The sequence below is a fragment of the Neovison vison genome, chromosome 2, assembly GCF_020171115.1.
Source record: "Neovison vison isolate M4711 chromosome 2, ASM_NN_V1, whole genome shotgun sequence".
Taxonomy (NCBI): Eukaryota; Metazoa; Chordata; class Mammalia; order Carnivora; family Mustelidae; genus Neogale; species Neogale vison.
Genome location: NC_058092.1, coordinates 210,265,393 through 210,281,649, shown reverse-complemented (window position 1 = coordinate 210,281,649; position 16,257 = coordinate 210,265,393). Strand labels below are relative to the sequence as shown.

The 16,257-nt window shown below is 52.3% G+C and overlaps 1 protein-coding gene across 1 annotated transcript in view; it reads left to right on the top strand.

Moving 5' to 3' along the window:
• Nucleotides 1-11,865, top strand: part of CRTAC1 (cartilage acidic protein 1) — a 52,550-nt gene extending 40,685 nt beyond the window's left edge. Inside the window, exons 11-14 of the mRNA XM_044236839.1 lie at nt 7,799-7,944; nt 8,430-8,472; nt 10,312-10,455; nt 10,929-11,865. Of these exons, the coding sequence (XP_044092774.1) occupies nt 7,799-7,944; nt 8,430-8,472; nt 10,312-10,455; nt 10,929-11,047 (452 nt within the window). The 3' untranslated portion in view covers nt 11,048-11,865. The remainder of the gene's footprint in view (nt 1-7,798; nt 7,945-8,429; nt 8,473-10,311; nt 10,456-10,928) is intronic.
• Nucleotides 11,866-16,257: the final 4,392 nt, after the last annotated feature.

Sequence of the window (16,257 nt, the reverse complement as noted above, 5' to 3'; positions counted from 1 at the left end):
CATTCTCATGCTCTCTCTCTCCCTCTCAAATAAATAAATAAAGTTTTAATTTTTTTTTTAATTAGAGACATAAAATAGAACAGTGGTTGCCAGGGGTGGGTAAGGCCACATAAAGGGACAACCTGAGGGAGGTTTCTGGGGTGATAGAGCAGTCCTGTGTCTTGATTTTGGTGATGGTTGTTAGACAAATCCATGCATGTGATAAAATGACATAAAACTACACACGGTACCAATGTCAATTTCCCAGTTTTGGTATCATGCTACATGGGCATAGCTCTAACCTTTGAGGGCAACTGGGGGAAAAGTATGCAGGGCCTTTCTGTACTACCTTTGCAACTTCCTAGGAATCTAGAATTATTTCGACATAAAACGTTTTTAAAGAAATGCATTGGGGAGGGAATAGTGTGGGAGGGTAGGAATGTCTAACAAGCCTTCTTAGGAAGAGGGGCAATCCTGGAAAAAGTGTGGAGGAGCCAAGAGTGACTTCATTAAAACACAACGGTTAAGAAAGCATCTGAGTCGAATATACATGGGCTCCAAGTCAGACACCCTCCCCCATGTGTTAGCAGCTCATGGGGAGATATAATATTAACATTGGAAGAGTAGACAACATGGTCTGAAGTTAATATACCTGTATATACTAATATACACATTATTATATTATATTATACATCATACAGACAATGGAAAAAGCAGGAAGTAGGAACAGTGATTCTGAGTAGCTGGACTGACTTAGTAACTCTCAGTCGTTCCAGGAGGAACTTTGCTCTTATTATGTCCTTTCATGCTCGCAACCCCCCTTGAGAGACAGGCATTACTTGTCCCCATTTTACAGATGGGAAAACTGAAGATCACAGTAGGTAAGAAACCTGCCAAGATCACGTGATCGATGGGTGGCAGAGCTGACCTTCAAATTCAGACCCACCCGGCAGTGTGATTTTTATTTCCTTCCATATGTTTTTTGTGTGTGTTCCCACTTTTATAGGAACACATAATATTTATGCAGTCTGGAAAAGAAGCATAAAGTTTTAGGGGACCCAGGGCCTGGTTCTATGAGCATGTTTTTGAGCTGTTTCGCCCTGGATGGGTCAGCTCCCTGTTGAAGCATTTGTCACTTTTACAGTAGCCATTTGCTACACTGGCCCAGTACAAGATGACTTGAATACCTAGTCCTCTCTCGCCGAACACCGTAGCTGACTGTCCTTGAGTGCTTGGCATGTGCCAGGCTCTGGGCTAACAGACTCCACACAAGAAACGTCACGCAGTTCTTACTGCAATGCAATAAATCATAACCCCTTTACACAGGTCAGAAAACTGAGGCTCGGGCTAAGTAACCGGCCCCAAATCCCATCTCCAGAAAGTAGAGAGGGCCGGATTTGGATCCCGACTCCTTGGTCACCACTGACCACCATAACTTAAAAGCTTGGCCTCCCAGAGCTGCTCTGCATGGACCCAACCAAGGTTCTCCTGCTTTGCCTCTTTCTTCCTGGACATCCATGTCCCCTCAGTTACCAAGCGACCCATGCAAGGCCATCCAATCACCAGGGTAACAGCCGCAGTATCCTAGGTGGGATGTTCACCCAGTATCCAGCTGGACAGCAGCTCCCACCCCACTGTATAGACAAGGAAATTGAGGTTCCACATAACAGTGTCAGGACAAGTTAGAGATGCTGCCCCTGGTTGGGAGCCCCTCCAGACTGCCAATCCTCGATATCTTGCAAGGCCAGGGGATTTGTTCTGGCTCTGAACTCCAGCTCAGACTGCTCCATGAGTCGCCCTGGAAGCTCCTCTCCGATGCCAGGATCCACTCCCAGAGAGTCACAGAAGGAAGGCTGCTCTTAGGGACTGGTCCCTGTGGGTCAGCCCTGGGCCTGGCAGTGAGACTCCTGGAGGCAGCTGAGCTGGCAGCAGAACCAGGAGGAGGGACATGGCCAGGAGCAGGTGGGCTCCATCCCTGCAGCTCCAAGGTCCCCAACCCAGGAGGGTCTTCTTCATGGATCCAGCATAGCGCAAGCCTTCCTGATTGATTGAGGGGCTGCCGATGGGGTGGGAGAGAGGGAGCCACGAGGAAAGGCCAGACAAAAGGAAAGGTTGAGGAAAGAGAGAAGATGGGGCACACAGGCAGACAGGGGACTAGTGAAACCATGAGATGCAGAGAGATATGGGAAAGAGACAAATGGGACAAAGAAGAGATACTCCCTGCCCTCCAGGCTCACAGTCTGAAAAAGGCAGATGGACACAGAAATTCCAGGGCAAGGCAGATCTGGACACACCATCACATTGGCCCAGGGGCTGCGTGAGGACAAACACAGGAGAAATAGTCCTGCTTTCCCAAGGACATGGTCTTAGTATGGACTAAGATGGATGGTAGGGATTTAGAAGGCACAGAGGGTGGCAGAAGAGAGCATTCTAGGGGCTAGCCTGGCTTGAACAAAGGTCCAGAGATGGGAGTGTGTTTGGGTGCCCACATAACCAAATGGTCTGGTCGGAACGGAGCCTAGAGAGGGAAGCCAAAGCCAAGAGTGGGGGTAGCCGAGAGCCAGGCTGAAGGGGACAAGCAGATCAGAGGGGGTTGTTCAGCCCTGCAGGGCAAGCCGAAGCCAGGCTATGCTGGGCTGGGGTAGGGCCACCAAGGGTCTTCCAGGGAGACCAGTGCTTGCAAATGTTCTTAGAAGGATTTAATGGTTTTCCTGATTATAGGAATAACACATATTGATTATAGGACAATTAGAAAGTATAACATCATTACAAAGAAAGGAAAAAGAACCCCTGATCTCACCGTTATCTTTTGAATATTAAGTGAAAAGTAAATGTTTCTCCCTTCACCCTCTCCCAGTACCTTTTGATTCATTTAATCAACATGCATTTACTGAGCACGTACTATATGCCAAACCCTAATGAGACACAGATCCTTGCCATGGTTGATCTTATCTTCTAGTGGAACTAGTGGAAACATATACTATGTAATAAAATAATGACTACATAAATATATAAAAGGTTATAAGATGTTAAATGCTACTGAAAAGGAAATGCAGAACAGGGTAAGGGGGTCAGGAGTGTGGAGGGCGGGGGGGGGGGTGACCTGCTCCCACGCCCATGCTCCGGGATATAACTTTATACATGCAGGATGCATGGGAGCACAGTTATAGGTAAGTACTCCTCGGGGATTTGTTTCCAATGAAAATGATTATTTCTTCCCGCTATTTCCAAACTTGCTTCCTGCCCCCCTCAACAATATAACCGGTATGCCGTTCTGCACATGGGCACCCCTCCTTTGTTTCCCTCGGGTGCTGCCGGATAGTTCACTGTGTGGCACGCTCGTCATTCATTGAGCAAGTCTCCTCCCAATGGACAGTTCGATGGTTTCTGGTCCTGACCAGTTTGTTTCGTGGCACTCGGGGTGACATGCTCGGGGCATGTCCAGCCCACGAATACAAGAAAGGCCTGCCTAGTCGTTCCAAATGACTGAGCCACAGCTGTGGGGCACACGGCTGTGCTGGGAGCCGGGGGTCTCTGGAGGGAAGACAGCCGCCCTTCCAGCCCTCACGATGCTCCCGCTCACCCCAGCTGGCCCTGCTCCCTTCCTCCCTTTGAGACTCATCCCCGGCCTCCCGCTGGCTTCCCGGCAATGGGTGGCGAGAGAACTGGACACAGACACGTGGGCGGCTGTGCACGGGTGCCCCTCGGCAACCTGTGTCCTGGGCATGTGCGTGTCCTGCTCATCTCTGCCCTGAGCCCGGGTCAGAGGACTAGCTTCTCCACCCCTCATGTGCTCTCCTCCCTCCCGAGGGTCTGGGCTGCCTTGTACCTACAGTAAAAACTCAGGGACCTCACTGGGCACATGTTTCATTCTCTGGGGTTCCCAAAGGGCCCACTCGGCCATGCAGAATGCCCTCATCTTCACCCGTACAAGCGGCGACGGCCACCACCCTCTCCACCCCTGCTCCACGGTGCTCCCGGCCTTGTCCCACCCCTGCTCTGGCCCACCCTGGCCTTTGCCGGCTCCTTCTGGTGCAGATGGGCAGCCGGGCTCATAAAAAAGCATTTCTGCTCACGGCCCCTGTGGGGTCCCCACTGCACGCTGGTTGCTCTGAACCAGCATCCTCGATTCCCTACCACGCCCCGTGCCCCCACCCTACGTATCCCACACCCTGGCTCTCCATTTCCTCCTTTGCAGAGGGCTGAGGTCACTCAACCAAACCCAGAGAATGAAAACAAGCACCCGCCACCGCCACCGACTTGCTTGCCCCTGCCAACCCCATAGGGGGCTCCTCACGGGCCAGCTCACCCCAAGCAGTGATGGCACGCCTGTCTCCCCACCACATACTACAGCACCTTCCTTTAATTGTTTGCAAGTGACTCAGAGCAGCCTCCAAGCCTGCTGGTGCTCTTTTATGGAAGGAAAATTCAGTGGCCCACATAAAAATTGCTTTATTGAAGTGCAAAAATATTCCACCAACTGTATTCCCACCATCTGTTTTGCTGGTACTTCTGAAAAGCGCAATTCTCTGTGCCTCTTTGTCCTTTGTCCTTTAAAAGCTGCCGGAGGTGACTCCCTGCTGCTCTTGGCCTCCCAGCTACGCTGGTGAATGGGGCCTCCTCCACTCCCTGACTCACAGCCCCAGCAGACAGACAGCTTCCACACTGCCCTTGTGCGGTGCCTGAAAAGACCTGAGATGTCTGGAGACTTGAGAAGCAACAGCCAAGCTTTGGGAGAGGAACCTGGGCTCCAGGCCTCACTCAGACACCTGCAAGTCACTTCTTGCCCATGTCTACACCTGGAGAATGCGGCTAGAACACCCGCCTCCCAGGGCAGTCAGGAGGATTCAGATAAGCCTCACACGTGAAGGCACAGAAGTCCATCCCTGTCTCCCCCCTCCCACCCCTGCCTAATTCACACTCGCATGCTCTGCTTCCCCACTTTGAACTTCTCCCTGATCTTCAAATACACATGACCTTTTCATACCTCTGTACCATGCCGGACCCTTTGCCTGACCGACTCCTCCTGCAACACCCAAAGGAAGTGACTTTTAACACCTGCCTCTCTGACCAGGTGGCACCAACACTATGGCTTCATGCTCCCAGTTTAAAGTAATCACTAGGTTCCTTGCCCTCATGGGATGCGGCTCCTTCAGGGGGGAGCCTGCTAAATCCCAGATCCTGGATGCTAGGTCTGTTGGGGGCGTGAGGGTGAAGTGAGCAGAACAAGGGCAAAGCAAATACGGGCTTTGGGGTCAGATGTCTATAGCTGGGGAACTATGAGCCATTTACATCACCTCCCAAGGTCTGAGCCCCTTTGTCGCTGAAATGGAAATGAGAGATCTAGTACCTTCCGCATGGTGCTGCCAAGAGGATCTGATGCTAACACGGAGATCAGCGGGTACAGTTTGGGGGACACATTCTCCAGTATTATTGCCGGTCAATGAGGGTGCTTTGGGAACTACAGGGTGACTCCATGTCTAAGAGATGATGGTGTTGGAGGTGCTAAGGGGACAGTCGGCCGGGGAGGGGCTCACATTGTGAAGAAGGACCGTCCTCCCCAGGAGTGCTAGAGCTGTCGGCTGCACGCCCATCTTACAGATAAAGAAACTTAGGCCCCAGAGAGGGTGCCCGAGTCAGCAGAACACTTGGCAGTGGAGGAGGGAGTCCTATTGAGACGCCTCCTCCTTGGCTTACTTACCTTATAGTCCCAGCCCCTCCCTGGGTTTGGAGGAAGGGAGGCAGCAGGACTCCGAAGGACGCGCTGCAAACACAGAATGTAAATTTGCAATTGTCTATGAATATTCGGTGACTCTTCTGAGTTATTTTGGCACTTCAGTCAGTCTGGAAAATGTATTCATGTAGCTGTTCTCTTGGCTTAGGTGAGAAACATTTGCTATTCTTTGTCTCCTTTTTTTAATGGAAACATGTTTACTTTTTATATATGCCACTTAATTTGGGCACTGTTCAACCTGAAAACGCCAGGTGCCTTTAACTTCAAGCAACTATTTCAAAACAGAGAAAAAAAAAAACCCTATAGGTGATACCCCCTCATCCCGTGTCCACCCCCTCCTCCAAAAGGAATTTTAGAAGGAGGGAGCAGAGGAAGAGAGGGTTAGGAGAAATTGTTTCTGGTTTCTGGGTCTGCTCCAGGAGACTCTCCCGGGAGCCGCTGCCCCAAGTGCCCTCGGAGGCAGGGGCTGCCCACCCATGACACCTTCGAGTGTGGGAGCAGGCCACCACCCTCATTAACACACAACACAGCAGCAGCGGCAAGGCAAAGGGGAGGTCAGCGCAGGGAGAACCCCGACACTGGGTGATGTGGCCCGGAAGGGGCAGCTTCCTCTGGAAGCCCCAGAGTGGTGTGCTAGGAATCAGGGAGGAAGGGGCCTCTGGGACCCTCCGTGCCAGGCCTTCCCGGCCTCCCATCCCAAGGGGGCACCTCTACACAGAGAAGTCTACACACACATTCCCCTTAAAGTCTGGCTGTGGCTGCCAACATTTTCTAAAATGCAGGAATTCCTTTTATACATGAAAATGTGTCACAGACTACCCTCCGCCCCCATAGTAGCTATCCTGGTAAAATCCACTGGTGGACAATAAGGGCCCGGAGCTGCTAGAAATTCAGCAACACGTTCTGGTTCCCCTTGTTTTTCTAAGAGTATCTGCATACATTACAGGGAAAGTAGCACAAACATGTGGGTGACATATTGTTGATTCAGCCCACAGCTGATTGGGTTTGTGGACCCCTGAGCACCAGGCCCACATCTGGTCATCCCTGGTGGGGGACAACGAGGGGGCCGCACCTTCTCTCCAACCTGGGCTGAGCACTGCCCTCTTTCCCAGGGTGACCGATTCGGAGAAGAGCTTCTCCCCACAGGTGAGGCCCAGTCCCCTCCTCCCGCCCACCCTAGTTCATAACCATTAGTCTGACTTTGCCACAGTGACAGTCCCAATGCCTTAAGCAGGGGCCTGCAGCCAGCTCAGACACAGCCTAAACACCAGACAAATCTGCCCAAGCTACTTCCTACCGAAGCCAAGGTAGCACATCGCTTGAAGGGTGTGCGCAGGCGGATTCTCCATGAATGTTCTCTGCGCTTCACCATTAGCTGCTGTAAACATCTCAGCTCTGCCGATTGGGGCTTCCCCTGGGCCTTCCACGGTCCCATTCTTTATCACCTAGGCTTTCATTCGGAGCTCAGCTCAAGGGCCTGCTCCCCAAGATCACCCTTGATCACCCTGGACTAGAAAAGGCCCCCAGTCAACCCCCAGTTCCTCTTACTTCACAGAACTTCTCAGTATCTGACGTTAAATACGTTCCTCCTTTTGCCTGTCTATCCCCACCATTGTGGACGCTTCCTGGAAGCAGGCTCATTCCCAATGGCAGAAGAAAGTGCGGCCCCTAGCAGGCTATAATTATAAATAATATAAGTATATAAATATAGCGACATGCCCAAGATTATGTAACAAGTCAGCGGCACAGCTGGAATTTGGCCCCAGGTCCCCCAGATGCCCAGCCCTCACCACGTTCTCGCCAATGGAGCAGGAAAGTGGTACAATCAAGATTTGAACACACGACTGCAAAGTCAACCTGCTTACCACCAGGCTTTACCTCCCCGCCCCCCCACCCCGCAAAAGAGCTTCATGCTGATTGGCCTGTCCGCAAAAGAGCTTCATGCTGATTGGCCTGTCCACTGGAATGTAAGCTCTAGAGCTGCATCGTCCCGTATGGTAGCCACTAGCCGTGTGTGGCTATGGAAATAGAAATTAATTAACATGAAATAGAATGTAAAATTCAGTTCTATCTTCTGTCCGGCAGGGAAGGACGAAGCCAGCAGTGTGGAGGTGACGTGGCCGGATGGCAAGATGACAAGCCGGAATGTGGCCAGTGAGGAGATGAACTCCGTGCTGGAGATCCCCTACCCCCGGGATGAGGACAGACCTCAGGACCCAGCCCCACTGGAGGTGAGCAAAGGCGTCCGGGCCTCAGAGCCAGAAAAGCAGCGCCCCACTTCCACCCGGCCCCACCCTGCAGCTCTATGAGTAACAGCTGGACTCCCCTAAATTTGCAGACTTTGCCCCTAGGATGGTGGAAATCTCAGCAAAGAGATTTCCAGGCTCCATGGTGATCCCTCCGTATGCAGTTTGGGCAGGGCCTGGTCACTGAAGAGGGCCAGGTTCTGTGAGGCGTCCCGGCTCAGACACATGCACCCCACAGGAGTGAGATGAGCAGGAATCTGAACAGAATGTGCACTCGGCCGTCCCCCAGCCTCCTATTCTCAGTGCAAGGGAAGGGGTCCTGGCAGGGAGGGGCTGCCCCCAGGCCCGGAGCTACGAGCACCCCTCATTCTAGGGTCCAGGTGACGGCCGCTCTGCGGCTGTGACGAGGAGGGAAACTGAGTTGGGCTCTTCTTCACTCACTTGTGTCTCTGCTTCTGCCCACGCTGCAGTGCGGCCAAGGATTCTCGCAGCAGGGAAACGGCCATTGCCTGGGTGAGTTGCCTATGGGCACCAGGGCATGGGGCAGAAGCCAGAATCTCCTTGGGGAATGCCAGCCTGAGCCCTGGCCAAGCTCAGACTGCAGACCAGAGGAGACAGGTGGGGAGGGAAAGGTGTTGTGTGCCTCAGGGGCTCCAGAAACCAAGATGACTCCCCAGAGGGCAGTGATGTTCGCTGCCGGCAGGCAGAATCACTGCGGTTCTGGAAACTGTGAGTGCTTCCTGCCCTGAGCTCGGAAAAAGTTGGGCCCAGGGAGGAGACCCATAAGCACCTACTGTGCATGTGCTCCCAAATCCCAGGCCAGCGGGTTTGCTTACTGAGACCTAAGAATCAACAAGACAGACACAGTCCCTGCTCCCCCTGGAGCTTAGAGCCTGTGGGAGAGACACAGGGGTGAACAGCGATGATCCCCGCAGTGTGAGTGGGGCAGGGGAGGGGAGGGGAGGGTGTGGGCGCCCAGAGGCGGGGTGCTGCACCAGCTAGAGAGGGCTGGAGAAGGTGCCCCAGAGGAAACAAGGTCTAAGCTAAGAACTGGCTGCTGGGGTGGGGGGAGGCGGTTGCCAGGCAGGGAGGGGGAGAAAGTGTTCAGGTGGAAAGCGCCACGTGGGCAAAGGACCACAGGTGAGAAAGTGGAGGAGGACAGCTCTAAGGATGGCCTGGGAGGAAATATGTCCCCTCCACTCTCCGTGTCCCCACCCCAGTGGCTCTAAACAGATGGTGCATGGACACAGAAATTCCAGCATCTGGCCCTTCGGGCCACCTCTTCCTTCTTGTCACCCAGCAAACGTTTATGTGCCATGCATGGTGCTGGGGATGCAGGCCTTAAGCTCCTGCCCTGCGGAGACATTTATTCTAGTAAGGGGAACCACAAACCTGTGACCGGGCAGCCAGAGGAGATGGGCTAAGAACCCTTCAAAAGGTGTCTCTGGGTACTGTTTTAGAAAGAGTGGTCAGGGAGAAGAACTTTGAGTTGAGACCCGAAGGATGAAAAGGTCCAGCCCCAGAAAGAGCTGAGCTTGAGCAGAAGCAAAGCGCCCGAGGCAGGAATGGGGCCTGGTGCATGAAAGGAATGGGAAGGAGCCAAGTGCTAAGTCAGGGAGGGTGGCGAGGTGTCCAGGTTTTGTTCCTAGGGCCCTTTGCAGTTAAGCAGGAGAGTGGCGTGGGGTCGTTCACATTTTCAGAAGATGGACTGCAGATTGGATTGGAGGGAAATGCGGCAGCCAGGGCACGGGTCCGGAGGTGGCTGCGGCCCTCTGGGCAGCGGGTGGTACAGGCTGGGGATAGACGGCAGCAGAGGAGGAGCTGGATGGACAGACGGGTACTAAGGGGGCAGAATGGCGGGATCGGTTATGAAATTGCCTACAGAGGTAAGGGAAGAGGAGGAACTAGGAATCACTCCTATCCACACTCAAGCAGCAGAGTGGATGACAGGGGTGTGACTGCCTTAGGCGAGATGGGGTCGTGGACAGAAGTTTGAAGGCTACGGGACCTAGAGTTCCATTTTGGACCTATGGAGTGTGAGAAGCTCATAAGATTCACGAGTCTGGAGCCCCAGAGATGGGTTGGGGGGCTGGAGACAGGAATCTGGAATCATCCATGTATGAAGACACCACCCACAGAAAGTGTGGGGGATAGAAGATCTGGGAGGAAGCCTGACACCCCCAACGTGTAGAGGTCAGGTAGAGAACAAGTCAGCCAAAAGGACTAAAGTGAGGACGTTGAGGCTTAGAGAGAAGGACATGCCCAAGGTCACAGAATAGGTGGGGCGACTGAGGCTGAGCAAGGTCCCCCTGCCCCACACCTCCTCAGTGAGCCACTCCCCTCACTTCCTAGACACCAATGAATGCATCCAGTTCCCATTCGTGTGCCCTCGAGACAAGCCCGTGTGCGTGAACACGTACGGAGGTTACAGGTGCCGGACCAACAAGAGGTGCAGTCGGGGCTACGAGCCCAACGAGGACGGCACGGCCTGTGTGGGTGAGTGAGGCCCTGCCACGGCCCAGTGCGACACGAGCAAGTGGTCTTCTGCTGGGGAGCCCTGGGGAGGCGCCCGATCAAGGTCCCCAGCCCTGACTTCTCCTAGCTGGCTGGAGTCTCCTTAGACCCCCACTGGGTCTCTAGGGAAGACCACGGCAGAGGTTTGGAGAAGGCCCACCACCACCACTCCCACCATCTGAAGGGTCTCTGGGGTGCTGCGCCCTGCCCAGAAGTAGTTGCTCTTTTTCCTCCCCTTCTCACGTTCCCTGAAACAAATGTTTGTACCATAAGCCCAGCCCATCTTCTCCTACCAGGGATAGAAACAAGCTCCTGCTACTCATCTTTGTCTGAATTTCTGAACTGGTGTTTGTCTTCTTCCTCCCAAATGCTTCCCCCCACCCCCATCCCACCCCAACCCCCTTTCTCTTTTTCCCATTTTCTCTCTCTCTTTCTCTCTCCCATCCCTTTTGCAGCTCAAGTGGCCTTTTTAGGTGGGTATCCTTCTGCTGCCTTTACAATCTCTGAGCCTCTCTCTCGGGCCTCGTATTTCTCTCTAGGCCTTGGACTTTGCCTTCAGTTATATGCACTTTAAATCCCATCAATAAAGAAAAAAACAAAAACAAACAAACAAAAAAACAACCTTTGTGGAAAACTAAATCTCTCCCGCTGCCTGTCTCTCTCTCCACGCCCAGCAGATTCTGTTGCGCGCTCCCTCGAAACGAACCCGGGGTGGCCATCTTTGAAAAGGGAAGCTTGGGAGCAACTGATATTTATGTAATCTTAGTTATTTGTGAAGGCTTTCTATGCATGTTTTCTGAGGAAAACAGAAAAGGAAAGTCTCCCCTTTTACCCCATCAACCCTCCCTCACTTCTTCAGAAGAATCATGGTAGTCCTGTCTTTTCTGTATTCTCCAGTGTCACAAGGACCCTATTTTGCCCTTAACAAAGATGGCTCCCAGGCGGTTGCTTGCTGTTGATTGACTCATGTACCATGTGCCTGCTGGTTTGGCCTGTGCTGTTTCTGCTCTGTGCACCCTGACTCGTTGTGGTAGAGAAAGCCTTATTGGAGTTGGTGGTCATGATGGGAGGGGAAAGGATGACCCTTTGGGACTCTTGATAAAAATGTTAAAGTTGGAACTTGCTAAGTCTTCCAGCCACTTTCTGGAGAAATTATGCCAATAAACTCTCTGCTGGATATTTAGTGCCTAGCTGGTGCAAAAAAAAAAAAAAGAAAGAAAGAAAGAAAAATGTGTCTGGGGCAAGTAGATGCTGGTTGGAATGTTGAATTAGCAGTAGTCCTTCCATCCCGGGGCACTTGGAAAGCAAATCACAAGACGGGAAGTATCTGCTCTGCGTGTGAACAGTGGTTCGGGGATGTGCACCAGTGTTCACATTTGGGGGGCTGGAGTTTGAAGCAGGCAAGGGATGTAGGATGAGCAAGGGGCAGATTATGGAGGGAGTATTCCAGGCCTTCTACCTGGAGGAAGTCACTTTTCTACACTGGGCCTTAGTTTTCTTAATCGAAAGAGTAGGAGATTTGGTCTGGCATATCCCTAAAGCCCTTTCCTTTCTCAGACCCTTCAGTGTGTGGCTGGACAGAGACATGGCTAGTCTCAAGTTACCCTGATTTCTAGAAAGAATCTGGCAACTTAGTCTCCTCTGCAATATGCTTAGAAACCAGGAAGCTTCTGTAGCCAGGGGACCCTTTGGGAACGATGTTAACACCGTAGGAAATCTTCACAAGCAGCCTCGGTACAGAAGGCTTGTTATAAATCACAGATCTATTCTTCATGGGGGAAAAAAGTTGCCCCAGGATGTAATAAAATCACATTTAAGAACAGAGCAAGCATTTTAAAAACATATTTAACAAAAAACCTACCATTTTCTAATATAATAATAATACTCCCAATAAATCACGAAATATGAATTCCTCATAGCTAGTACTGTTTTTACACTCAGAACAGGAGCTTAAATGAAAAGTCTCAAAATAAAAACAGCTACATTTTCACAGGAAAGCATATAACAACTTAAAAACTGCTCCACCTCTGGACAGCCCCACTCCTATGTGCTCGTGTAGAATAAAGGCATGGATGGGCCCAGAGATGAGACTCAGAGAGATGAAGGGATCTGCCCAAGGTCACAGAGCCAGCTGGTCCCCAGGCAAGGCAAGAGCCCTTTCCTAGCACACCGTCTCGTCAGGGGGTAACAGACAGGGCTGTCACTGCTCAACCTATTCCCCAGTCATTCTGAAAGCTACTGCCTTTCTCGAAAGGAACAAGTAGATCTAAGATAGGAAGATAAGTAAAACCCAAAACCCACAGAGGCAGTAGTTCCAAATGTAATGCTAAATGACAAGATAACAGTGTCCATTGACAGGCTCCACACAACAGCAGGAGAAATAAGGGACAGGACCGCTCGTGAGACAGCCTGCCAAGGACATCAGAAAATTCAGGATGGCAGCAAACTTCAGAGGATACCTTCTAAAGTAATAACAGTGAGTTTCTTATAACAGGGTATATTTGTGTCACCATACCCTGCTTGGTGGGGGGGCCAGATGAGTTAACCAAGAGGAGCTCCAAATTCCCCCAGCTGTCAAGAGCACAGCTACAATACCCCAGCTCCAGGATAAGAAGGCTTACTCTGGATGTGATTCATTCATTCAACAAGTATTAGTTGAGCTGCTACTATGTGCCAGGTACTGAGCTAGGCTCTGGGCATACAGTGGTAAGTAGAGATGACACGTTTACTGTCCCCACACTGTCTTCCTCCAGCCAGGTGGAGGAGCCCAGGGCATGGGATGAGAGCAGGACTTACAGGGACCTTCTGAAAAATATAGCTAAATTCTTGGGTGGCTACACCGGAAAGCAAGCTCCTTGCATCCGTTCCCTCATTGAAATATTCATGCAATAAGCCTTCATCGAGAACCTCCTGTGTGATAAGCACTGGGTCCCTTCCACAAGGAAGGTGACAAGGTCCAATGAAGGGCATCACGACTCCTGCCCCCACGGTGCTTGTGTGGAGAGGAATACGAGGCTAAAAGATACAGAGTCCAGGCAAGTACTGACCCAACTCAGCATTACCTGCCCCCAAATAAGAGAGCCTCCCTGCTGGGGCAGGAATCCAGGCTTTCTGCGCCAAGTCCCCCCAGTCCAGTACATTTGCTGGTCTGTGCTGAACTGGCCCCAGAGCCACACCAAGCTAGCCAGGCACAGGCTCCCCATCCCTTTCTTCCAACTCCCCTTCCTCGGATGCCTGCAGGTGTCTATCTACACCCTTGCCTGCCCCATTTGGGCACAGACAGTTCAGTCCTTTCTTTGTCCCTTAGCCGCGCTCAAGCTCCTCACATCACCCTTGCCTTCTACGTGACTTGAGTTTGTAACAAAAATTGCACATGGCTCCAGGGCTGACGAGTGGCACAGGCCTACAGGGGATCGTGCGAACAGAGCTGGACCCCATCTGGGGCAGCCCCGGCTCACTCTAGTAATAATAATATTAATACCATTTTTATTCTGCCCAAGAACACTCCTCTCCCCCAGGAATGTACCCTCCACATGAGAAGAATAGCCATATTTAGTGAGCTTGGTGTGTCTGGGCCAGATCGAAGATCTTTAGAAGAACCCGCGTGTGTAATCCTCACAACAGTCCCAAGTGGGAAGGGCTGTGATGACCCCAGTTTTACAGAGAAGCTAAGTGGCTTGTCCAGCTCACACAGAGCTTGGACAAACAGAGGAAGGACCCCATCAGAGCAGTCTGGCCCCCAGCCTGAGCTCTTAACACAGATGCTTCCTTCCTGTTCCCAGGGCGGGTGGGGGGGTGGGGGGTGCGCGGTCACTAGCTTGTGACAAAAATCCACCATCCCTCCATGCTGCCCAGGGGCAGGGGATGGGTTAGGAAGGACCTAGAATCTGTGACAGTCATCACAGAGTCCCACTCCGGCGGCAAGAAGAGGTGGTAGTGTCCAGGCCGAGTTCCCTCACCAGCCGGTGTGGCCGGCCTTTGCAAAGGCAGAGCCATGAATCACCCACACAGCTTCTTCAAGCTTTCACTCCGTCGCCAGCCCTGCTCTGGGGAGGTGCCATTCTGAGGGCCAAGAGTCTGATTATGCGTCACTCTGGCTGCTATGGCCCCCTCCCAGGGTCTGGGCATCACACCTCCACCGGCACCACTAGACTATGACCCAACAGGAGCTCCACTCCAGCCTCCCAAACAGGGCCATTGGTCATGTCTTCAGAGGCCCCACAGAGGCAAGAAGACAAACACTTCATTTTCTTGGGGAGCCAGCTGGGGTTTTCCAGCAGATTCCAGCGTGACATCCCACCCAGACTGCCAGCCCCGGAGGCTAGCCAAGTCCCTCCCCTTCTCTCTCTCCCCGGGGTCAGCCCTATCTCTGTCTCTCGCCTGCAGTGTGGGCCAGAACCCCAGCCACATCCTGTCAGGCCTGAGGTGGTGTCTCCTTAGCAACAGACACATCCCCGAAGAGGAAGGAGGCGGGGAGAGCGCTCGGGCTGGTTGACGCCACAGATCACACCAACCCCTCCTTCAGCGGCCATCCTTCTAGGGAACGGGGCTTGAATGGCGAAGGGGTTGAAGGGTAGACCATGAGAGAAAAATGAGAAACAAGAAGAGGAAAAATGGCCTCCTTGGGGGAAGGAGCTAACATGTACGGAACGCCTGTCATGGGGCCAGAAGTTTACATGAACGGCCCCAGGACTCCCCACACCCGTGCTATGGGATAAATGTTACTCGTCTGTTTTCTCACCAACGCAGCAAGGCTCAGAAAGAATAAGTTCCCCGAGGTCCCAGGGCCGGTTGAGTGGCAAAAGCGGTGATTCAGACCGGCCACTGAAGCCTTCTGGGGAACAACCGCCAGGTAACACACACCTGGGCAAATTATTCAACCAGCTGTCACTCGGCATTCCCTGGTGGGACTCCTACTGTGAGCTGGGCATTGCTTTCGTGTCTTAGCCCATACGTCTGTGTGCAACACTGCCAAAGATTCCAGAATGGCCTGGCGACATATGGCAGGTGCTAAACTACTAAGAAGTAAAGGATATAGTGTGTCAGAGGGGACAGGCGTGCTGGAGTGGGGGAAGCAGCATGAAGGCACATGGAGAGGAGAGTGCTGGGCTGGGGGCGGGAGAGCCCTGCTCTGGGAAAGAGGCATTTGAGCAGAAATGTAAAGTAGATGTGCTGTCCTCTAGGCTCAGTTTTCTCATCTGTAAAATGGGGATAATACCTACCTCACGGAGTCATAATATTAAACAAGATGATCTAAAACACTCGACATGTGCCTGGTACATAGTAAAGCCCCAGATAAATTTCCAATGTTAATAATATTCATAAGTGGGTGGCTCAGTGGTTGAAGCCTCTGGCTTCGGCTCGGGTCATGATCTCAGGGTCCTGGGATCGAGCCCCGCATTGGGCTCCCTGCTCGGTGAGGAGCCTGCTTCCCGGCCCCCTGCCCCACTCTCTGCCTGTCTCTCTGCCTACTTGTGATCTTTCTCTGTCAAATAAATAAATAAGATCTTTAAAAAATAATAATATTCATAAGTAGCAAAGGTCAGGATGGAGCCTGGATCTATCCAGTGCCAAAACTCACATGGCTCCCGAAGCGCCCTGCTGTGGCCCAGGTCTCCTGGGAGTCTGCGGTGTGGGAGATGTGGAGGACCCTGGCCGCCTTCAGGCAGCTGACAGCTTTGCAGGGAAGAGACCTCAAGTCCAAATATAGCCCTAAGGGAGCAGAGCAGACCTTCCTGGGGTCTGGGCTGTGGTGCTGCTCCGTTTAGTTCTCACGCAGCACCA